General features: G+C 36.3%; 1 protein-coding gene across 1 annotated transcript; it reads left to right on the top strand.

Annotated features, from left to right (window-relative positions):
* Positions 1-627: 627 nt before the first annotated feature.
* LOC133830073 (uncharacterized) lies at positions 628-3,488 on the top strand. Its single transcript, XM_062259977.1, has 6 exons — positions 628-896; positions 1,692-1,737; positions 2,028-2,154; positions 2,429-2,502; positions 2,877-2,980; positions 3,146-3,488. The coding sequence occupies exons 1-6, from the start codon at positions 777-779 to the stop codon at positions 3,182-3,184; spliced, it is 510 nt and encodes a 169-aa protein (XP_062115961.1). The 5' UTR covers positions 628-776; the 3' UTR covers positions 3,185-3,488.
* Positions 3,489-26,721: the final 23,233 nt, after the last annotated feature.

Genomic DNA, 26,721 nt, shown 5'->3' on the forward strand with positions numbered 1-26,721 from the left:
AACTGCATTAGAGATTTCAAAGTATTACACTAAATATGCTCCACACGCCTATGACTAAGCTAGGTCTTCAATTTAGCTCTAATACTTAATTCAATTAATTCACAAAATTTCCACCTAATAAAACAAACTATAGGGAATTCAGCTATGGCTATTTAAAATTCAAATTTTGTGACTTATTGTAATGCCACATGCACACTCACTCTTTTTCCCTTGAGCAAGTTTTTGTCCCACTTGATTTTTCTAACAAGATTTTTAATGAGATAATTTTTATGGACATTCAAGGGGAAATATTGTAAATATTATATATATATATATATATATGAATGTCCATAATAATGGAGAATCATTAAGTTATCCAAAATTAAATATCAACATTAATTCTTAATTTATTTGTAATACTTATTTAATTTTCCTAGATTATATTTATAGTGTTCAATCCCTATTTGAAATAATACACAAGAATTTTACTCTCTTTTTACATCTCTTTATTACATTTTCTTTATATTTCATATTCCATATCATTATCTCTTTATTTATTTTCAGTAATCTTAATAGTTTAATAATAAATTTTTATTGAGAAAAAAAATATCAAAAGAAAAATAAAAATAGAGAGGTGCCCACTACGGGAGTGTGGCATGTAAATAGCGGGGAAAAGGCGCTGCCTTTAGTCGTGAAAATAGGCGCGACTCCTCCACCACACCACTTTCTTCTAGTTTTGTCTACGAGGGTTCCTTTCTTCAAGGGAGGTGGTGGTGGGGGTGGCACTGGTGGCGGCCATGGAGGGCTCTTCTTCTCCATCGTCTGATTCAAATCCATCATCTAATGGCGCTTCAAAGTTCCTCTCCAACCTTCCCTCTCGCGGCCTCTTCTCCTCCACCGTTCTCTCTTCAAATCCGGTGATCTCTTTTGTCCCCTCGCTGTTTTTTTTTTTCTAATACAAAGAAAAAGTTTATAAATATCAGTTTAATTTTATTTCACTATCTTTCTTGAATTTTTGGTTGTTGTTTCGAGAAGTATGTGAAGAATGTGGGTATTGAGAAGTTTTACAGTTCAGTTGCAAATAGTTTTACGCGATCGAGATTGATAAAAGCTTCGATTTTAGGTTGAATGAGTTGATTGTAACTTAATTAACGTGCACTTGGTAAAGAAAAACTGTTAATTGAGTTTTTTTTTCTTTCTATAATTTATAAGTGAGCGAAGAATAAATGATGGGGTTTACTTAGATTAGCCTGCTGAGTATTGGGTTTTCAATTGTTTTTTTAAGAGAATAAAAATTTGATGGATTGATGTGGCATAAGTTTACAATTTGAAACACACCAAGAATTGTATATCACCGAATGCCTTTTTCATAAGGTGGATATTTTAATCTCGTATATTTCCAATTGCAATAAAACACTCTAATAAATAAGAACATGTATTCTCTTCCTTGATTGAAGTCAGCATCTTTAATAGTTATGTCCATTAGTGTTTTTATTCCATCCTTGCAGATTCTAATATGGAAATTTCAAATTCTGTCTGAGTACTGCTGACCTTCCAGTTTTTGTTGTTGAATTGTGGGAATATTATTTGTATTTGACGTAAAATTGATGTTCATTATACCTCTTTTTCAATGAAAAGATTTTTACAAGTTTGTTTTAGGCATTTTAAACTTATGTTGAACTTCATTTTAAATTGTTGCAATTTTTTTGCAGGGTGGAATGCGAGTTTATGTATGCGTCCATGACACATCCCCCCCAGGTTTTCTTCTCCACTTATTAAATGCTCAGCTTGAGAACTTAAATATGAAGAAATGGCTAATCATATTGTATATTTCATATCATTCGTTTTTGTTTTTGTTTTTTAAACAAAAATTATTAAAGCATTGTCTGAGTATATACAATTTGGATCATAACAATTACTACGGTCTTTTGATTTTTTTTTATGTCACTTTCAATGTATAGGTAACAGATGCATAGTGAAACTTTGGCATGAGATTAGAGCTTTTTATTATGAGGATTTCTGACTGATGAGTGTTTGTTTGCATCCAGATGGACAACAGATCATGACAAATCAACAGAACATATTGATTAGATCGCTTACGCTTAGGAACAAGAAAGGTGATTCCAGTTCAAAGGATGTGAAAAGTGCAGGTGCAACTGAAAGTTCTAGAAAGAGGTAATGCTACTAATAAACTTGACTTAATTTGAATTTCTTATCAAAATTTAATTTTTGTATGTTTCATTTCCATTTTTCAGTGCTACTATCAATTCTGATGGTTAGATATATAGCTTGGATTTGTCTGGCTACTTTGCCCTGCAAATGATTTATCTATTTTGTGGTTTTTTATGAAAGGAATTTAGTATGGATACTTGTGCGTGCATAGTTGATTGTGCTCCGTCTTATTTGCAGTTTTGGTCACCACATTTATACTTTTTATTATTGTTGTTAGGACTGCCGAAAGAACTTTGGATAGCAGGGCTTCTGCAAAAAAAGCTAGTAGTCAAAGCAGCAGTTCTCGACAAGGTAGTTCTGATATTCTTGTTTGGTATTTCCAGTTTATTAACACTGATTAGAAACTTTTAAAGGTCAAAATTATCCCACAAAATTGTAATGTATCAAAATAGAAAGCAATTCTCAATATTAGCTGAGATTGGTACATAGTGATTCAGAATGTACCAGTCTCCATTATTGAGACTCATTTGAGAATGGTTTACTCACAAACTTGCGGTGCCAAACATTTATAGCATTCTTTTGTAGATATCCCTCCCCAAATCTGTGAAATGTACTTAATTTTAGCTACTTAAACCTGTCCTATGCTTTTGATCTCTGAATTTTCTTTAAGCTCAATGATTATGCTTTCATTATTGTCTTTTGAGTTTAATATGCCTTTCTTGAAGAGGGATCAAGCGGCCAGGCATCAAATAAGGATTTCCAAGGTCTGACTGTAGAGAGGCTTCGTGCACTTCTGAAGGCCAAAGGGCTTTCTTTAAAGGGAAAGAAGGCAAGTATTAATACAACCTAGTAGTCCTTTCTACTCTGAAAACCATCTAGTGTGTTGAGTGTGGACCATTTGAAGACATTTTCATTTTGTTTCTTTGTTAGCGAGAAAGAAAAATAAAATTTGCTTGATATATTTGATGGCTGACAAGTTTTACTCCATTTGCAGGAGGAACTGATCGCCCGCCTCAAAGGTGCTAGTGGTTAAGCATAATGTAGAAAGGGGACCCAGGGAAGCAGTTGGGGAAGAGATTAGAGTGTGTTCACGTATCCTCTCTCTGGTTTTGTAGTCACCCAGGGGCAGTAAGTGACTTTTCTTCATTTTGATGGAATGTAGGGATGGTTTAGACTGGATTTGTCCATAATTTGAACATAAAGAAGAGAGGTTTTATGGTTTAGACTGGTTTAGACAAAAAATTACATTTTGTATAATTTTGTGTTCTTAAAGTATTATTCTGCTTCACTCACTTTATTATGAACTTGAAATGATGGATAGAAGGGACAATTAGTAATGGTTGAGACTCATTTATTTTTTTATAAGAAAAAAGGGTTTTCAGAAATTGATTGAGAAGGAACAAACTTAAAAATTTGAAATTGAGATTGTGAAATGAGTTGTACTACATTTTTGCTTAGTGCTCTTTTCTCGATCATATGTGATGAACATTTAAACATTGTGAATTTGAAATATAATTCTTTAACGTGTCAAATTCAGCTAGCATACATGGAAGATAGAACCCAATATGTAAAATGTCATAATTTAATAATTTTGAGTTAATTGTTATGTTATGTAAAATTAATGAATATAATTGACAAAAATGAATGACCACTTTGCCAACACATAATTTTGTTGAGTTTAAAACATGATTTTCTCTAATGGTGTTGAATCTCTATTCTTAACTCTAATTATGCCAACAATGTTCTAGTGTCATTCCCATCCAACACATCCTACAATGACCACCCTAACAAATGCCAATATCTATATCTTATGACCCTATTGTAAAAGTCATTTTTTAGGAACTTTTTAAGTTGATTTTTGAGATAGCCCTCTTGACCTTAATTTAAATAATAATAATAACCCATGGGGAATTTTTGAGTACCTTAAAAGCTATAACTTGAGAAGAGACAGGAGAGTTGAATTTGAGAGGTAGCTTTTTATCATATCATAAAGATTGTGAATTAACGTGATGAACAAAATGGCAAAGGGATGAAAATGATAACAGCAGTACCAATCAAAGATTTTTTGATTGCTTGAAGAGTGAAAAAAAATATATAATTATTTTCTCTAATTTATTTTATGTATATTATAATATTTTAATGCTTTGAATTATGAATTCTACTCAAATATGATAATAACATATTTTAATAGTGTTGATGAGTTTTTTTGGCCAACAACTAATATAATAGAAAAGCTTAAAGAAAAAGAAAATGGAATACATATTTACGTGGTTCATGTTATTAATCAATCTTAGTCCATGAGCCACTTGTATTAGGATGATGAATAATTTGCACATCTCAAGTTCTCTTGGGGTTTTCGAGCAGCGTTTGTGCTCACTCTGAAAACTAAGAATCAGATCATTTACAATATGTGTCCTAGTCCTCTTTATAGGCAGCTGAGACAATTAAACTCATTAATTAGAGTTGATTACAATTATCCTCTCTTAATGGAGATTTGTTACAACAGAAATTAACATTTTGTATTATATAAGTTGGTGGGCTCCAGCGTATCTTGGTGGGTCCAATACGAGGAAGTTCAGCTCACTATTTTACCAGGGCGGTAACTGTACGTTTTCCTATGTCAGGCGGCATCGTGGGACATCCTTGTTGCTGCTTGTACAGAATTGACACCACGATACATATGACAGTAAGTGTTAGAAGGTTGTCTGTGGTCCAGCTCTTTGCTTGACACCTGGAGACTATCCTCCTGGTCCGAAGAAGGATTCCTACACACCTGAAGGAAGTGATTATGGAGGAAGTGATCTCGTTATGAGACTTGGAGCATTATCCTTTAACAAGATCCTCGACAGGTAATGCTCTTCGGAGGATGTACTCCTCTTGTGGTGGTGAACCGCGAAGATAACTGGACTTAACTCCCCTTGAGCCTTAAACAAATTCCAGGGTGTCTTAACCAACTTCCATGGAGCCCTAATTATTCTTCATTTGTGCCACGTGTCACTTGGTAAAAACACAGACAACAAATAGTATTTTAAGTCATTAATAAACTTCACATATATCAAATAACGAAAAAGGGAAAAAAAATAGTGTATTTAACCATTTTTGAAAGTTTTTTATATACTTCAACTTTACACACTTGCAACTAAGTTGGACAAACAACACTTGTAGTTGGACGAACAACATCTAGATAATAAAGAGAGGTTTATATAAATATAAGAAAAATAAACATAATAAAAATTATTACACAAAATATAGTTTGTTTTAAAAAAAATAATTAAAATATGGTAATTTTATAAAATATAATATATTGATTACCATAAGTTAAATAACAAAAAAGTCATCTATTTCTCAATCATTTTATCTTTTCTCGTTCTCTCCTCCCCCATTTGATTCCCTCTTCTTAGTCCAAGTCGGTGACGCCACCTCTGCCCCCTAACGACGATGCACCTCTGCCTCCTCTGGTTCTTCTTCTTCAAATTTGTTTTATTCTTGTGCTTGAAGTTCTTTTTCAAATTTGATTTTGTATTTCAATTTTTTTTTCCAGATGTAACTGTAATTGGTTATCACCACGATCAGATTTTTTTTTTTCTAGACCTGGCTAAGTAATCAGGTGCCATGACTACTAATTTTGTTTTCAAACCTAGCTGTAACCAATTACGATAACGATCAATTTAGACTTTTTGTTAGAGTTGATTTTTTTCTTCACACCATGCTAAGTAACCAAGTACCATGGAGAGTGGTTCTTTTTTATTTTTTTCAGACTTAGTTGTAACCAGTTATGATATCAATCGATTCAGATTCTTTTTTGTTTGAATCTGATTTTTTTTTTTCACACATAGCTAGGTGACCAAGTACCATCAAATTTTTTTTTTTATATCTGTTTTTCTTTTTTCAGACTTGGTTAAGTAATCAAGTACTATCACACTACTAAAAAATAAATATTACTTACATGGTGGTAACCGGTTACCACCATATCATTAAAAAAACTATATATATAACTAATATTGGTAACCATTTATTACCACATAAATTTTTAAAAAACTTAATTATTCAAAAAAAAAAATGGTAAACAAAAATAATATTACCAAAATGTGGAGAAAAGAACCCATAAAAATGTAAATAAGAAAAAACCCATAAAAATGCATAAAGTTGAAAACCCCATATTATTCAAAATTGATGAAAAAAACCATATTTCATGTAATTTTCTAGATAATAAATGTGTTTCCGGCAAGAGCTATATCCATCCTCGCTTTTTGTTATTACTCTAAAATAAAAAATAAAAAATAAAAAAAGACATAATTTTGTTGTTTGGGAGCATTTGGTTTTTTTCTAAAATAAAAAAAAAAATCAAAGTACATATAATTATATAAATTTTTCATTAATGTTTTTATTAGATTTAAAAAAAAAATGTATGTTTACTTTCTTTTTTCTTCTTTCAATTATGACATACTAAGAATTGGCTATTGACTAGAAATAAAACAAAATTGCCATTAAAAAAAATCAATCCTTTTAAAACAAATTTTGATTTAAAATCCAATATTTAATAATAATAATAATATGGTTATATTAAAAAATAATAATTGTGTGTGGTGTAGGTTAGTTGTAGTGATAGAAATTTTGCTGGTAAGAGCACTCTCAATGGATGCTCTACTCCATATTTTAAAATATATAAAAAAAATACACATTTTTCTATTTTACCTCTAAGTTTTACATTATACCATACATCAGATTCTCTATATATTTATCTGCATCATTTAAATATTATATCTTTAAACATATTTTATTAATTAAAGTAAAATAAAATAATTGAAAAAGAAAAAAAAAAATATATATATACTAAATGGGAGAGAGAAAGCTTATAAAGAAAAATAATAATATTAAAATATTATATAAATGATATGTAAATGTAGATATGGATTAATTGGCGTTTGTGCATAACTATTATAAATATATGTATAAAGGAGCTGATGGAATGTGTTTTTGTGAGTTTTAGCTAAATATTATAGATAAAATGTATTACAATATACATCACCAAAACATATATTTTTTTTATAATTTACCTCAAACTTTTACATTATACCATATATCAACTTCTCTATTTTTTCTCTACATCATCATTTAAATATTATATTTTTTAAAAATATTTTATTCATTTTAAGAAATAAAATAATTAAATATAATAGTATCACACTCATATATATATACAAACGTTTATAAAAAATAATAATAAAATATTTATAGCTTGATGAATAGTATTTCACTACATATAAAGAAATAATATTCATTTAGATAAAAAAATATAACTTTACATTACCCATTGGAAGACTATTTAATAATTTTTTCTCTATATTATAAAGAATTAGACATTTTACCTCTTCCATTGGGAGTGCTCTAAGCCTTGCCCTTAATAGGTGAGAGTTTCCTATTTACGTAAGAAATGAGACAAAAACAAAGTGCATTTCATCCTCAGGTCAGAATCCATATTTAGATTATCTTTTATTATTATTATGTATATATTATAATAATTTTTTTTCATATAATACATATATATTTGTACAAATTATATTTTTACTTGTTGATATTTGTTAATATGTATATATACACATAAAAATTTATTGTATTATATAGTTTTATAATTCTATTTTTTTTATTGTCAGGTCTCAAATTTTTTTAATTCGGACAAAAATGGGAACAAAAAACTTAAATGAGGACATGAACGAGGATATAGAAGATGCATACCCCGACCACTCCTTACCCCATTTTCATACCTTGTCGGGGTAGTGTGCATGTAAGCAATGCCATTTTCGTAATTAATTTTTACAATACTTGAAAAATATTAAATTTTTTTGAAACCCATGTTTTAGAGTCTACAAAATTTTGAAAATTCAAAAAATAAAAGTTTATTAAGTCATATGTTCTTAGAGCTAAATTCATATTTTATTATGGTAATAAGGCTAAAACCTTAAAATTCTTTTTAAGGAGAGTGCCTTGTGTAAGCAATATAACTAATGGAGTACTTAGTTATTTGATCCAAATGAGTTGAGGAAAAATCACCTCCCATATAAATATATATGGCGCGGGAACGGTATTAATATATTCCAACCCATACTTGCCCTAATATATATAATGATTAGTTTATTTATTTAATTTTTATATATTATTTTATTGTATTCCTATATTAGTAAATATATAATATATATCTAAAAATATTAATCGAAACCAGACGATTTTTTTGATGTTTTTTTGTATTATTTAATAATTTTTTTAATATTATTCAATTTTAAGTTTGACACTATTTATAATTTTATTTTATTTTTGTATCTAACTCATAAAAATATACAAATTAAATTGATAATTTTTCATTTAATTAAGAATTCATTTTGTTTTTATCAATGAATATGGGTAACAATAGTTATTCTCTATTATTTATTGACTAATACTGACATCATCGATAATTAATAATTATATAATTAACTTTAGGAAATGGAGATGGTAATTTATAAACCGTTCTAGATTCACACTATTGCCATCACAAGTTGTGTAAGCTCCCCCATCACTCTCAACACAATGGCACCAGTAAGCCACCATTATTATGGAGGGCTAGTGGGATGGGTATATTGATTTAACACTAGAAAACCCACATGTCTATTAGGACGAACATAGGCATTATTGGCTCATTAGCCAGCTAGTGTGTCTAGCATGGAAACGTTGTCCAAACATCCAAATATATGTCATGAGTGCACTCAACCTATGATTACATTGATTGATTGTCATTTGTGGGGACTAAATAGTATGCACGCATGAGATTAAGGAGAACACCATGCTAAAATAGGAGGTAGAGGCCACAAGTCTCTCCAAGTGTGCTTGTTCCTCCTACCTTCCTTACCATAGTCCGATGAGAAGAAACAAGAAGGCATTAAGAGATCTCTTGAAGATCACTTGCCAATATGTGTGGATATGCATGGTACCTCTATAAATGAAAGATTATCATTGGTATCACAAGAGAGCTATTATTTCAGACAATATCAAATTAGGGCACGATGTGTGGCATGTTGGCTAGACTTTGACACATGACCGCACATACTAGTACTTGACTTCATAATGCAAGAGTAAGCATCATTATTGCTTTCTTGTCTTACCAAATGTAAATTTATAAACAATTATACAAGTATCTTGACAAGATAGCATTAACATGTAGATGCATTTATAGCCTTATGAGAACATAACTTAGTGCGGATTTTTTTACGGATAAAAATGGGCACAAAAGTACACGAAGATACAAAAAATATAGTTCATTATTACTGGAAAGTAGTTAAGAGGCTACATCGAGCTAAAAGAGTCAATGTATTGTTCAATCGTTTTATTAACTAGAAAATGAGTAGTGACACACAACAAATGCAACATTTTAAACGGTGTCATTTCAGTACATTTCACCTTTTAATCCAAAGCTCTCACTTCTTACTTCTCATCACTCATCAAAAAGTCAATTCTTCTTATCATCTTTACACTAAATATCTCACTTCTTACTTCTCATCACTCATCAAATTAAAGTGTCAATTGTTCTTATCATCTTACACCAACTATTTTTCCCTAAATAATAATAATAATTTGAAGAGGGCATAAAATGTAAGTTGATATTAATAGTTATTTGGCAGTTATGTGTTTAATTATGGCGTCGTATTATAATAATATTGGAATAATGATTTGACATTACATGATGCTATAAATTGTATTAAAAAAGTATATACCCATGTGTTAATAACATATTTTTGGGAGTATTTCATTAAGTTAAGTAATATTATACTCCTTATAGCAAGACATTAATATTTTTTTCTTTTAACTATAATAGAAATCTTTCTCACATATTTTTACATTTATGAGTTTAAGAAAATTTGTTGGTTTCGGTTAGATTTATAAATAAGTTAAATAAATTGAAAATAAAAAATAATAAATAAGTCATAATAATTTCTCATCACATATTTTAAAATTTCATATTAAATTATTTAAATTACTCTATTAATTATGTTTTCAAAACTAGAACAAAAAAATATTTATGTGTTCAGATTTATTCTTTTTATCTTTTATTAATTATTTATTTTGCCACTTAATGTATTTTGTTTATCCAAACATATATGTAATAGTAAGATAGGACATAAATATATATTTTTTATTTTGTCATTTAGTTTTTTTAACGAGAAATTACTTATTTTAATTGTTCTAGTAATTAATTAAATAATATATATTTATATTTAATTTTTTGTTCGCTTTAAAAAAAATAATTAAATAATTAAAATTTGATCCAATAAACTTTATAAATTCATAGTTTTAGTTTAGAATTTCCTAATATTTTATTATATTGAATAATTTTTCTAAAAGAAAATTAGGAAAAATATATTTAATTTTAAAACTAGAATCACCATATATAATATATAAATCAAAACAAAAAAATACCAAACTTTAAATTATTATGAATACTATAAATTTCAAACTAATAAACAACAGGAAATAATTTACTTTAAAACTAGAATGTATCATATTTTTATACGTAAAAAGTGTACAGCTAACAAATTATTAGTTTAACGATTTTTTAAATAAAAAATATGGTATTATTTATTTATTTTTTAAAAAAACTATAGACAATGTTTTGGCTATTTTTTTATATATATTTGTGTCATTATTTTACAATATATAATATTGTTTATTTATTTAAAGTTTTAATGATAATTAAAAAATATAATAAAAATAAATTAATACATTTTCTAAATAAAACTAAGTAAACGTGCATTGCACGTTGTTTTTACATAGTAATAAATAATACACCAGATTAGAGCAGTAAATACGGGCCAGACTTTTTAGCACGACACGAAACCGACATGAGCCCAGGAGGCACGACACGAGCCCGGGAGGCATGACACGACATGAAAAAATATGGGCTTGGGCCAAACACGACACAAATTTAAAATTAGCACGACATGACACAACACGACATGGGCCTGAGCACAGCATGACACGACAAGCCCAAAGACACGACACGAAAGCACGAACAAACTAGTCTGAAAGCACGACACGATAAAAAGCCTGATATTTTGACATTAATAATAATAATAAATTTTTATTTGTCAATTATATGTAAACTAAAAAGATAATAAAAGTCTATTATTTTTCTCAATGTTTATAATTTTATAATTATATTAATTTATTTTAAGATTTGTGAATTAAAAGTTTTAGTATTTATTAGTAGGTATTCGAATTCTAATAATTATCTTTGATATAATTTGTGTAAAGTATTGTTGAAAAGTATATAAAAATATCTCAAATTATAATTTAAACAAAGAAATGTATTTGGATTGGTGGTGAGTCCATTGATTGTTAAAAATGAGGTGGGGATTCAATTCCCCATCCTCACATTTTTTAGCAATAATAAAAGTGGGCCGGCACGACATGGGTTGTGCCTATGGGCCGTGCTGGGCTTTCTCTTTCAAATATAGACCGGCCCGGCTCGACAAAAATTTGAATACGGGCCCAGCCCGAATTATTCAGAGACAAAAAAATATGGGTCGGACTAGGTCGGACCACATTTACCGCTCTATACCAAATTGTCACATATATATTGAATTGGGTGGTGAATCGTAACTATGTTTGGTTCAAGAGGATAAGTTTATCTATGTCTATCTCTATAAATATATATAAGTATAAACACTTTCATTTCGTTAAAACTCTAAACAAATATGTTTTTAGTTTATTTTTAAAAAAAAAAAAGATTTTTTAAGTTGTTTTTATCATTGCATCACGAGTCTCGACTTGTTGTACAAGACTTGTGTTCAGCTCAAACTTTTTCTTCAAGAAAGATCTTTTTTTCTTATTTCGGTTTGTGTTTATTATTTCTCAAGATGAAATCAAATCTGGTAATAAGCAAATATATATTCTTCATAACAATTTTCTCAATTAGGGTAACTTTTGGTTACCCAAAATTGTAAATGGTAACATTTGTTTCCTTATTTTTTCATTTGAGAGTATTAGGTTATATACCCATTTTAATTATTTTGTCTTCTTTGTTAACATATCGTAGAAATAGATTTGAAGAAACTTTTTTCCTAATGTAAAAGCTTGGTCATCCACGTTATTGAGTGACTTTCATGTGCTTTCAAAGAGCAAATACAAGATTAGAAGAAATTTAGAGCTAAGACTTTAATTCATCGAGTGGATAACGTTTTGATTCTACACTTTACGGCATTACAGAGTTACATACAGAGAGCTTTAATTTTGATTAAGTAATTTGTATATTAATTGTGTTTGAACTAGCTAATCAAGTTTGGTTTTTTAGGCATAGTCTATAAAATAGTGCAACTGAATCACATAAAAAAATTGTCTCATTATTTCTTTTAAATACTGTTTTGCTCTGAGAATGATCTATTGTTACAACCTAAATTATTTCTATTGCAAAATATAGTTATAGTTTTTATTCTGCACTTTAAATTAATTAATTATATAATAACTGTTGACGCCATTTTTCATCAACTTATTAATTATGAAGCGCACTAAACAAGAATATAGAAAGAATAGAAGAATTCAAGGATTTTTATGTGGTTCAGCAGATAAAACTCTCTAGTCCACGAGTCACTGTTATTATCAATATTCTCTCAAAGCTTCGAATGAAAGCAATTTGACAAAGTTTCTCCAGTACAATTTGTGCGTGTCTACAAATGAATCAGACCAGGCTATTTATAGACCTGCTCGTAAGAATATCTTCCCCCAATTCAGGGAAGTTACAATCAAGCATTCAAATTTGAAATAAATATGTTAAATGCATTAATTACATATCAATATATGGTAATAACGAATCCCTACAGAATAGGGAGTTCGTAACAGCCTTTATGTCTGACAAACGCGTTATTGAACTCGATTGTTGTGCTGTCGCGCTTTCGAGACTAGCCAAGCTTCGAGCTCATCGTTCCAGTTGTAACCTCCTCCTCATCCAGTAATTTGGTCGAATACGTAGCTCAAATAAGGTTGGTGTCTTCGAGCCTGCAGCTTAGGCTCAAACGTTGCAACTCCTGCTCGAGCGCTAGTAACAGATCTGGAATCGTGTGTCAAATTATACAAGTGTATTGCTAACACTTATTATTTTCGAGCCTATATTTCGATGCTATTTATTTAATCTCGAAATTTTGGTGTAACAATAACACCATCAAAACATATCTTTCAACAAAAATATTGCCTAAAAAAATTATTGATAAATTTATATTAATAAAATTTGTGGACACGTAAATCTACATTTATTAAAAAAATTATTAGGTATTGTTGTTAATCAATATTCATAGGTATTTTTAGAATTTTTGGTATATATATAAGTTGTAAGTCCAATTTTATAATGTAGTTACAAAGGGCCTCCTACAAATTTTCAAGAAATTCCAAATAATGTAGGATATTAAAATCAATATTTAAATAACTTATTGCACTCATGCTTGTATCAATTTTTATATGCACGTGCAATAGTCTGTTTGAATCCTCTCGACATCTTAAATTATCTAGAATTTCTTAAAAAATTGTGAGAGATCTTTTGTAACTACATTATACATCATCATGTAAAATAAATAAAGTTGTAATTGATCAATGTATCTGTTGGGCCCAAAATATTCGGCCCGAAGACCTTTCTTCATTTTTAATATGCTCAAAACGGATCGTTTTGATCTGCAGAGGCTCCGAAGACAGAAGCCACGGGTCAGAGGCGGTTTGCGCCTCTGACCTCTGCATATTTAATTGAAACCAACGCATCTTGGGGGAAAATTCAGTTATTTCCCCAGCCAATCAGGGGTTCAGTTTAACCAACTAACCACCTCACATTTATGTTCTATAAATACTGAATTCTTATTCAAATAAAGGGATCGAAAAATCTGACTTAGGCATCAGAGTGTCTTTCTTGCAGGTACCCCCGACGAAGCAACAATTGTCAAAGCGATCATCACCATCAAAGAAGGATCGGAAGATTAGCATTCGTCGGCAGAAACCTCCAGATATAGAAAGATAAAGTTGTTGCTTCAACAAATTGGCGCCTTCTGTGGGAAACCTGTTCCTTTTTCAACCACTTCGTCAAATCAAGAACTCTTTCCTTGTAATCAAGATCTACTTGAAACCTTGGAGCCATGCTGCCTAAGAACAATGAAGCACCGGGCACCGTCGCCCAGGTCATCCCACCGACTAATGTGGGCAACCAAATCGACAGGATGTGTCGCTTGCTGGAGGCTAGCCAGCAGCGATCCGATGAAGCCATTAGGACGCTGACCGAAGCTCAGGCCAGGCTCGAAGCAGAGATTGTCGAATTGCGAAAATCCAACGAAGCTACACGCAGGACCAAAGACAATGAGAATCTCGACCTTGGTAGACCTGAAGCTCTGATCTTTCAGATCGAATCCCCTCGGAGAAGCACACACCACATCAGAGGTCCCAGGGTCCCCTACCATCCTCCCCGACCCGTATTCACCAGGGGGTGAGGAAAGGCAGACGGTACACTGTGAGACGCATACGCGAGCCGGTGCAGAGCCCACAAGAACAACCCAACCAGTCACCGAGAGTGGGCCCCAGCAGACCCCACAACGGGCCGCGCAAGACTCACTAGCCGAGGACTGTACCCCCTCCATCCGGTTCTTGGACAATTGGAAAGAAGAGATGATGCGAGAAATGATGCAGAAGTTTTTGGATGGAAGGTCCGCTCACACTACTGAGCACATGGATTTGGTATCAAGAACCACTGAGAGGTCACCCTTTGCAGAATGGATCCAGAACGAGCCCAAACCGCGGGACTTCATGATCCTTCCTCTACCCGCGTTTAATGGAAAGGGAGACATTCTCAACCACCTGTTCTAATTTCAATAGAAGATGGCCCTAGAAGCCAACAATGAAGCCATACAGTGCAAAGTTTTCTCCACGACTTTCTCTGGGCCAGCCCTGCTGTGGTTCAGGCAGTTGAAACTTGGTTCTGTCAACAGTTTCGGTGATCTCCGCAGAGCCTTTCTCCAACAGCATAATGCTATCCGCGAGGCACCAAGAACGATGGCAGATCTCTACAGAATCGAGCAAGGGGAAAATGAACATCCAAAATCATACCTGCAACGTTTCATCGACCTCATACATCAGATCCACGATGTTGAACCAGTCACCGCGGTTAACCTCTTCGTCAAAAGCTTACAAGTAGGATATCTCTTACACGAAAACCTCACCATGACACCACCTTATGACATGTCTGAGATTCAGATTCGTGCCGGGGGCGTCTTTAGTGTCCTGGAATTTCGAGAGCGTGCACAGAAAAAAATCCGCACTTATCTCTGCTCCACCAGCAAATAACCCTCCTCCCCCACCTGCAAAGGACGACAAGAGGAAGAGACAAGAAATGAATCACACGAAAGTAGAGAAAAGGCCAAAACCAAATCGAGACCCACCACAATACCCCTCTTTTGAATACATCGTCCCTCAGGAAGTCATTTACGAAGAAAACAAAGACAAGCCCATCTGGCGTGAACCATACAAAATTACCACTCCTTCTGAAAGAAGAGATAAAAACAGGTTCTGCCTCTTCCACAAGGATCATGGACATACAATTGCCGAATGCCACAACCTACACAATCAGATCCAGGCCCTCATGAGAAGTGGACGGCTAACCCAGTATATTAAAGGGACAAGCAGACCCGGCACCTCACAGCCCAACATTGCTTCTGCCCCAACACCACCAGTAGAAGACCCCCTGCATACAGCCACCACGAGCTCACAAGAGCCTCTCAAGAAAATCCCCATGATATACGGGATCGTGGAGCTCACCGAGGAACAAGAGCAGGCAACCAAAATTCACAGGATGATGGAGGAACGGGTGAAGCGATACAGATCATTGGGCCACACAGTCAACCTTGTTACTTCGGAGGATAGACGCTATCCAGCCTCTGCTATCACCTTCACCGAAGATGACTTGCGGGGAGTGCACCTGCCCCATGATGACCTCTAGTCATTTTGCTTCAGGTCGACCATTGCCAGCTGGGAAGAGTTTTAGTCGATGGGGGCAGTGGAGTTGACATTCTCTTTTGGGAAGCCTTTCAGAAAATGGGACTCGAAGAAAATTAGATCAGGACCTCTGCTGCACCAATTTTGGGATTTATCAGCCAGAGGGTATACCCGAATGGCGTTGTTCGATTAACCGTGGTAGCCGCAGAACGCACCTTGCCTGTGGACTTCCTCATCGTGGACTCCTTCACAAGCTACAACGCCATCATGGGAAGAAGTTGGATCCACAGAATGCAGGGAGTGGTCTCAACTTTGCACCAAGTTATGCGGTGCCACTCACCCAACGGGTGGTATACAATCGACATAAAAGGGTGTCAGAAGCAAGCCAAGAAATGCTTCCTTACTCTGAAAGAAATAAATGATTCTGGCACCTCCTCTCCTGAAGAAAACCCAAAAAAATAGCAATCACAGCGTGACTTACCAGCATGTCTCAAAGGCATAGATCTAGAGGAAGATCGCAAAAAAGCCCCAGACCACCCTCGATGATCTAGAGGAAATCTGTATAGATGATGCTGACCCATCCAAAATAGTGCTGGTAAATACCAAACTTCCTGAAAAAGAAAAGCAGCCCCTACTCTAATTCCTCAAAACCAGAATTGGAACCTTCGCCTGGTCTCCACATGATATACCAGGAATAGACCCCTCTGTCATGAATCACAGCCTCAATATATCGAACAGCTTCACACTCACCAAGCAGAGGTAGAGGAGGTTTGCTCCTGAAATCAACCAGGCCATCCATGAAGAGGTACAACGGATTTTGAGCATAGGAGAAATCAAAGAATGCCTGTATCCTAGTTGGCTAGCCAACCCTGTAGTGGTCCCAAAGAAAAACGGGAAAAAGAGAGTGTGCATAGACTACACCAACTTAAACAAAGCATGTCCTAAGGATAGCTGCCCTCTCTCGAAGATTGATCAGATCATAAACACCACGGCAGGTTTCGAAAGAATGAGCTTCTTTAATGCCTACTCGAGATACAATCAGATCCCAATGAAGGTAGAAGATCGAATCCATACAGCTATTATAACAGAATGCGGCTTGTACTGTTACAAAGTTATGCCCTTCGGACTAAAGAATGCGGGAGCAACATACCAGAGGCTGATACACTAACTGTTTTCCTCATTGCTTGGGAGAAACATGGAAGTATATATCGATGACATGGTCATCAAATCTCGACAAAGTTCTTCACATATAGACGATTTAACCGAATGCTTCGACATCCTCGACACCTATAAAATGAAACTAAATCCAACTAAGTGTGCTTTTAGGGTGTCCTCTGGCCAGTTCTTAGGATATGTGGTCAATTATAGGGGCATCGAGGCCAATCCAACCTAGATTACATCACTTTCAGAGGTCAAGGAACCCAGAACCGTCCGAGACATCCAGGCTCTGACAGGCAAAATTGTAGCATTAAGCCGGTTTATATCACGTATGTCTGATCGTTGCCAGCCTTTCCTGCAATGCATCAAGAAGTTTACCAACACCACCTGGGGGATAGAACAAAATAAAGCGCTCGAATAATTGAAAGCCTATCTGAGCTCTCCTCCTATACTGAGTTCTCCCATCCCCAACGAAGACATGTTCCCCTACCTGTCTGTCTCGCACTTTGCTGTGAGTTCTGTGCTCTTTCGGGAAGACGCGAGCCGACAGAAGCCAGTGTTCTACTGCAGTAAGATGCTACTAGACACTGAAACCCGCTACATCATGATGGAAAAATTGGCACTTGCACTCATTACAGCAAAGAAGAAGCTACAACAGTATTTTGAAAGCCATACCATCATTGTATATACGGACTACCCACTGAAGCAGGTGTTGAATAAACCCGATCTCTCCGGTAGATTATCCAAATGGGAAATTGAACTCGGGACATATGATATACGGTTCTTGCCACGAAAAGCAAAGAAAGGCCAAGTACTTGCTGATTTCCTAGTCGAGATACAATCTTTTACCCCAGATACCTTACCTGAACTGCTGGAATCAGAAGCTGAATGGGTATGGACAATGCATATGGACGAAGCCTCCAATTCTCAAGGAGCTGGGATTGGCATCGTATTGGAAGCACCCTCTGGACTAAAAATTGAGGAAGCCATTCGGTTAAAACAATTTTCCACGAATAACGAGGCTGAGTATGAGGCTCTGATTTACAGCTTAGAACTGGCACGAGAGATGGGCATTAGACGATTGAAAGTCAGAGGGGATTCAAAGCTCATGATAGAAAAGTGGTCGGGAATTTTGACACCAAGGCACCCCACCTGACTAGCCTATTGCAAAAGGTAACTGAATTACAGTCACAATTCCATCAGTTTGAACTAGTACAAGTACCGAGGGAACAAAATCAGAAGGCCGATGCCCTCGCCAAATTAGCCTCTGCAGGGGAATGTTCTCGGCACTCCGCCATATACACAAGCCAATCACCAAAAGCTTTCTCAACCTCATCAGAACCTGAGTGCTGAATGGATCCAATCATTCGCTATTTGTCTAAGTCTGAACTGCCAGCCCATGCAAAAGACGCCAAGCTTCTGCGTCTTCGAGCTCAACGCTACTCCATCATCCATGGAACGTTGTACCGCAACTCCTTTAATGGCCCCTATCTTCGATGTTTACGTCCATCAGAAGCTAAAAAAATTATTAGAGAAGATCCACGAAGGAGCATGTGGAAACCACACTGGGGGCCGAAGTTTGGCACACAAAGCACTTACAGCAGGATACTACTGGCCATACATGATGATAGAAGCACGCGACTACGCAAGAAAGTGTGACAAATGCCAGCGATTTGCACCCACCATCCATTAGCCCGCTCAAGCTTTACACTCCATCATTGCACCTTCGTCTTTTGCAAAGTGGGGGATGGACATGGCAGGGGAACTACCCAGAGCTGCTGGAGGATACCTGTACGCTTCGTGTGGAAGCACATCATCTATCAATTTGGGATACCATGGGAGATAGTCGTTGACAACGGAAACCTCGTTCCAAAACGCCAAAGTACAGAAGCTGTGCGACACATACAAGATAAAATTGAGTTTTGCTTCTGTCTCCTACCCACAAGGCAACGGCCAAGCAGAAGCTTCCAACGAAGTCATTTTTGCCAACATCAAGAAAAACTTGGAAGATAAAAAAGGCGCGTGGGTAGAAGAGTTACCAAAGGTGTTATGGGCATATAGGACAACAAAAAGGTCCTCTACGGGCGAATCTCCCTACGCCATGGTGTATGGAACAGAGGCTATCATCCCAACAGAGGTGGGCCTACCTACGCTTCGAACAGAAATAGCTTCTGATCTGACCACAAACAACATACAGTTGACTCATAACCTTGACCTCCTGGAAGAGTTGCGAACAATAGCACAAATAAGACACGAAAATAACCAAAAGGCTGCAGAACGCTACTACAATAAAAAAGTCCACTCACGCACGTTTAAGAAGGGAGATTGGGTTCTGCGTAAAGTCACTGGCAACCCAAAGAAGCTAGAGCCAAACTGGGACGAACCCTTTGAAATCGTAGAAGTACTAGGGCAAGGGTCTTATACACTTAAAAATGTACGCAGTGGGAAAATTATACCTCGTACTTGGAATTCAATGTCTTTGAAACAATATTATTGTTGATAGTTGTACTGTATAATTCAAAAGTAATAAAACAACTTTCCTTTTTACATTATTTTATTATATTTTACATACTCAGCTTTTGCTGACACAATTTTGCATACGGAATCCTTACTGTCATAACATAAAAAGGACATACATGTGACAACTATCAGTTTACTCACTTCGCACTGAGAGATACTACCAAGCACATATTTTAATATATCCTTACCTACCCATATGAGAAACAACACTATTCACGTGCACTTAAAACCACCTACCACTCCTGCTATAAATAGTGACCAACAAGACATTTTTGGTTATCAGTTTTTCATCCGTTTAAACATTTAGCCGAGATACAACAAGAATCTTTAATTCCAATGTAGCCATTTTCTAAACATAAGGGTTCCTTAGAACAAAAAGAATGTTCACTAACATACAAAAAGTAGTGCATGGTAAGATGCAAAAGCTCACTTCACACACGCAAGGTACATACACAGGCGTGTTGCCTCTGCCACTAAACTCGATATCCTGCCCACGAAATTTTAGGTTTCACCTAAAGGCATTCTAATCTGACTTGACTAAGCTAATGGGGAGCTAAGGCAAGCCATTTCGCAGTCTAATCTTGCTTGACTATGCGGATTTGGCTGTCCATCCAGGGTACACTTCACCAACTACCCTGCCCTCTTACCTTGATACGAGGGGCTCCACCGTGCAGTTTAATTTGCCCTGACTACCACAGCAGAACCATCAGACGCCCCACCTCGGGTTCACCCCCAGTGTACATTAACTGGTTTAGCAATCCAAGGTTGGGAGGAACTTTTCCCGCAGTCGCACCCACGTCCTATACAACGGCTGCCTCTGTTGGATTGAGAGCCTACCCTAGCAAGCCTTGCCACATACATCTCGGTATGGGTGCACTGGAAAGATGTCTGATCCAGGGTTCTGCCTTTCTCAGCTCTGCCTCGACGCCCAGCCTCGCATGCTACGTTCTGCGTCCGAGCTGAACCTCGTCGCCCCCTCTGGCAAATGGTAAAGCATCAACCTTGCTTTTCCATGCACCCAAGGGGACGATTTATTTCTAATAAGATACCAACACGGCTATCTCAAGGCAAGCAGGTTCAGCACAAAACAACAGAGTAGGCTTTACAGAGTATGAAACTTTCGTGACTGTGATCTGGTTCAACAGATGATAAGCGGGGGACTACCTACGCACTCGACTCTCTTAACCGTAAACGCACGAAAGCAATGTGAACTTTGTAGATCATATAGTTAGAAGCCCACAGATAGTCAATAAAAGCAATTAATCAGAAGCTGTTATTTACAAACTATGTTGTATTCATAATGATTCCTAGTTATATACAAAATATTACTTTATTTACTATATACCCCTTTGGGAGGCACATAACATAATTTACAAAACGTACATCTTGGGAGTATCTAATCCCATTCAATACGACACGTATACTCTGCCATCGCACTCTCTAGCTTCGGATGGCCTAATCCATAATGCTCACACGATATGTAATATGGAATTCCACTTCTTACTAACTCATCCAACGCCCACGTCGAGTATAACCACTGTGGCTTATCAAAGATCCGCCCAAAAAATGGCACGTTTACCCACTCACGATGTTCACCTGCAACATAAATGTCATCAACACAAACCAATCACCTCAACACTAAGCTAAATCGCTCACACAAAACTTAACTGGGCATTCTCTCCCACCATCTGTACAGGCTCTTATTGTATCTCTCACGCAATGGCCTAAGGGTCTATGAAGCCTCTTATCATAATATGTCAACTGACTCTCACCTGCTGCAATATCTTAATTAATATAGTACAAAGAAAAATGCATCCACTAGCAACCGGACAACTAACGTGAACGAATTTCTACAAGTTGTATTGATAATTTGCACATTACATCTACAATCGTCCAAGAATTAACAAACAAATAAGACAAAGAATGCATATACAAGCACCAAAAAACTATGTCGATCATTCTACGACACCTCTTTCGCCAGCTAGTCTTGCCTCTGCCAGCATCTGTTCAGAAGTCTCTACCACAGCAACGTATGACACCTGCCCTATGACATCACCTTCTTCCACAGGTTCCCCACTAGCATTGTAAACTGAGCCCAAAGCATTGCCCTTCAGCTTTAGTTTTTCAAGATGATGTGCTAGGTAGGTGATTTGTAGATCCCCGAGCTCATTCAGATATCTATCGACATTATATTCTCCCACTTTCACGTCGATGCTTTTGTAGTACATCTCTAATTTAGCCCATTTCTCTTCTGGGGTCTGCTTCTTATTACGGAGTGCAAGATCCAGGTATTTTGCAGTGTCCACCTCGGAAATCCTCACAAACTTGCGTTCGGTAATCTCACGATCTCGGATGCGCTGCCTCGTAGCTTCCACTGCCGCCTCTTCTGCCTTCTGCAAAACAAATCCATCACTTCATCAAAACATGCAACATATTACTCAACCATAATGCCATTATACCAATGAATACAAAAAAAATGCATACCTCAGCCATTTCCTTTAACTGTCTCTCGGTTTTCATGACAACCTCTTCTTTCTCCTTCAACTTCTTTTCTAACTGGAGTTCCACCTCCAGCTTTTGCTTCCGCGCATCTGCAACGCCCATTTCCAGCACCTCCACTTTCTGATGTAGCTCTTTCTTTTCTTTCTCCAAAATCTCTTTATCTGTCTGCAAAGATACTACATCTTCCTGCAAATCGTTTATCATGCTGTCAAGCTTCTCCATTCGGGCTTCGTGCTGTGCGCAAAATTGGCTCTTCTCCATCCATTTATTGGTCATCGCTAATAGGTCCGCTTTCAGTTTGTCACGTTCCACCTCGAGTCAAACAGAACTTACTAGCTTCTCCTTTGTGGCTACAACCTTCTCTTTCGCCTTTGCCAGCTGCGTTTCTAACTTCTTGATGGCCTCCACAAGCACATCTCGATTTTCTTTGGCCATCCTTTTCCCTGCCCGCTCTTCTTCCAGCATGACCGCCTGCTCCACCATCTTCGTGCTGTTCTGGACAGTCGCTGCATACTCCCTTCTAGCAGCAGAAGCACATACGTAGCTCTGCGAAACATTAACTACACTTGTCACCCATCAAACAAGACACACACCACACGATATTCACTCTATTGCATATTTGGAAACCATGCTCATTTTCAACAAACTTACCATCCATATATGGTCTGACCTTTGTTGCAGCAACTCACCTTGCCCACTCAACGACCCGATAGCTTCCTCAGGAAGATTAGGTCTACTTATGCGCAACATCTCCTCCATCACCTCTGTTGACGCAGAAGGTACATATTCGGGCATATCTCCCACTCTGTCACTTGCTTCTCTTCCTACTAGCATAGCAACAGAAGCAACGGGGGCAACCGACTCCCCACCTCCCGCTAGCGTTGACACCATAATACTATCAGATGTCAAAGCGGTTGTTCCCACTCCAGAAAGATATGGCATGGAAGGACGTACAAGCAACCCATCCCCAACTTCTTCGCCCAAGCCACTTGGCAGATACATTGGCGTCTGCACTGCAGAGGACGTCAGTTGCTCGAGAAAAGCACTGGGAGACTCAAAGTTACTTGTACCCTTCGGGGGTACGATGATGACCTCTCCTAAATGAGAATTAGATGCCGCAGGTGATGTTACATGAACGTCAACACCTAAAATTTGATCACTTGCGACCTCGGTAGTCCCTGATTTTTGACATACGGAGAGAGTCTCAGGAGTAATGACTTGGCCTGCGTCAACTGGCTGAGAAGGACTGCTCATAGATTCAAAACCACCCCCGAAAGCATCCTCCAAAAGATGGTTCTTACGGGAGGCAGAAGAAGGGCGTCTCCCCTCTGATCCTTGCCTGTGACCAACGTCAGAACCCCCAGCCAATGCAGAAGCAGAGGGCAACGCCTTTGATGACCTTGCACAAGCGCTAGGGGATCTCGCCTCAACTGGCAAATTACCTTGCACCCCAGTAACAGTTGCTGTCTCTGACGGTTTGGCCGATGTAGGAGACAGAGCCACAACATGCGCAACGCCTTACGAACCCACCCCCAAGGAGGATCCAAGTGCAGGTGAATAAGAGGATGATGTAGGTAAAGAGCCAACGGGGGCAGACCCCCGAGGCTTCTTGCACAACGACAGAGCTTGCCCAGTTGGTAACTTCCCTGGAGTAAGCCTAGGGGCAGAAGCAGACCCCCTCGAGGTCTGAAGCTTGGATGAAATGCATTTCCCATCGTCCGAGTCTTCATCAGAAGACTCCTCTCACGACTTCCTCTTCCCCAGATCATCCTTTGGCAGAGGCACCTGTTGGAGAGGTTAGATCTGCAGAGCGTCAGAAAACGTAGAGGATCGTCCGTGTATACGAGAAGACTTGCGTGCCAAAGCAGATTTATTAGGAGACGATTCTGCAGCAGGGGTTAAGCCAGAGCCATCTGTCTTCTTGTTATCAGGGATCCCTTGGCACTTGGCACATGCATCAAAGGTCTCAGAGAACGCACTTTCGTACTCAATCTTTGACAGCGACAGAGTTGAAGAAGCAGGGGGAGATTTCTTCAAAAATACTCCCAACTGCCTCGCACATGTAGCTGTGATTTTTCAGAGGGACATGTCGCCCTTCTGTGACCTGCCCTGCATGGTGCCAAGATTGGTTCGATCCACGAAGCAGAGTCGGTTCATGATTTTCATGCAGTAGGGGTTCATCACACCTCTGATGCTAATGGTATTTTCCTTGGACTCATGAAGGAGCCCCTTCTCTATCAGCAAGCTCTATCGCTCAAGACTCATGCTGACCTGAGGCCACGTGAAATCTGGTACATAAAATAAAATGGTGACGCATAGGGTCAGATTGACGGACAATCATTCAGACATAGTATACTCACACGAAAGGCGAGAAAGAACAAAGTAAAGGCAATACTCACCTTTTATGAAAACCCTGGCCAAGGGAAAAATTTCCGGAGGCAGAAATTCAGGATACCACGCTCCTCCAATTGCGAAGAAGTATTTATCCCAATTTCTGTGGGAGTTGTCAAAATCAGTGAAGATTGTTCGGTCCTTTTTGGGGGAAAGATAGAAAGTCTTCCATGGTTTACCTTCTATTGCCTTGTTAGTCGACTTAGTAAATGTAATGCCCTAATTTCTCATAGATTACCGAGAACACAGCGTTGGGTCATAATCGTAAATATTACTCTTTTATTTAATAAAAACTTAAAAATAAATACATGGATCCATGGTTTTATAAAAATAAAATACTTGTCTTTGACATAAAAATGAGCAACATTTAAATAAAACAAACTTTAAAATAAACTTTTAAAAATAAATAAATAAATAATTTGGCTCGCTTGATCTTGCTCGACTATATGGTCCCCAATGAATACTTCACGAAGCTCTTAGGTCCCACTCGCCACCTGCCTTTTTATCCTTAATTTCCTGAAATAACAACATCATAAGGAGTGAGCTTCTAAGCCCAGTAAGGAAAATACAAACAAAGGTTAGTCATATAATCAAACATAACATATATTCACCAAAGTCACACAAACACAACATCTAGATCATATCATATCTTAAGTCATAATTCTAAATCATAATCTAAGCCATAAATCATAAATCATAATCTAAGTCATAAGTCATAGGTCATAAGTCATAGATCATAGGTCATAAATCATAACTATAGGTCATATATCATAATCATAACTAAAAATAACAAATCATATATAATAAAAAGATAAGTGCTTATACAGGGGTGGCAATTAAGCCCCGGACAAAAGTCCGTCATACACCGGACATAGGTTCGTCATAAAGTTTTGGCAACCGAGCCTACCGGACATAGTCCGTCATACATCATTGGACACCTTAGGTCCAGACACACTTACCCCTTTATTGTACCTGAAATGTTTGGTCATACAAACATAAACTATATCATACATTACATAAACTAGATCACAATACTAAACTATCTAATTTTTCTTACCAACACCGGGATAAATGAGAATAAATGCGGAACTTGGAACACTCCTAAAACCAGCAATAAAAATAGTGAGTATTTCTAAAGGACAGAGATGAAAGGAATAGAACTAAACCACCAAGAGGGAAACTTACCGAAAAGACACCTTAAGTTCAAAGAACTTAAAATCCTAACAAAAAAACCATAATAAAAGTTAGAGCCTGAATGAAAACTAAAGAAACTAAGGAATCAAACAGAATGAAACTTAAGAATAAGAGTACCTCAGTTGATCTTATGGATTAGTCGAATTCCAATACCGAAACACTCTAACGTCACTTCCCAAAGTGTTTTATAAAGCTTAAGAATAGAAAAGTTTTTTCCCAACCCAAGTGTTTATCACTCTTACGGACTCACTAGCACCTTGGAGTCTGATCACAGCTGAAGAGTAAGTGAAAGGGCTGGGTCCTAAGTCCTATTTATAGAGTTCTAGGAATAAAAATCTTATTTTTGGCTTGAATAAAAATAATGAATTTTATTGAAGATATTTGAATATTCGTCAGTCAAAGGCTTAGGACTTGGTCAAATTGTTCAGAGAGAGGTTTAAGGAGTCAAAGCTTGATTTTTAAAATTAAAAACAAATAGAATCTTAACTTCTAACTCCTTAAATCTCGTAACTCTAAACTCGCCTACAGTAAAATCAACATAACTGGAGCTGTAGAACTCCGATTTAGATCATCTTTATATCGATATAAAGATAATTTAATTATCTACAACTTTCGAGAAATACTATTTTTCAAAATTCATAACATAACTCGGTCAAAAATAGGTTGGAAGTTACAGTACCCTAAAGTTCTAGAAAATCTATTTAATTATCTAAATAACAACCTAATCCACAAATAAATAAAATTGTGACAAATGTCATGCTCCTAACAGATTCTCGTGAAGACTAAGTCTTATATTTCCCTTATTTTATCATTAAAATA

This window comes from Humulus lupulus, chromosome 4 (genome assembly GCF_963169125.1).
Source record: "Humulus lupulus chromosome 4, drHumLupu1.1, whole genome shotgun sequence".
In the NCBI taxonomy this organism is placed as follows: Eukaryota; Viridiplantae; Streptophyta; class Magnoliopsida; order Rosales; family Cannabaceae; genus Humulus; species Humulus lupulus.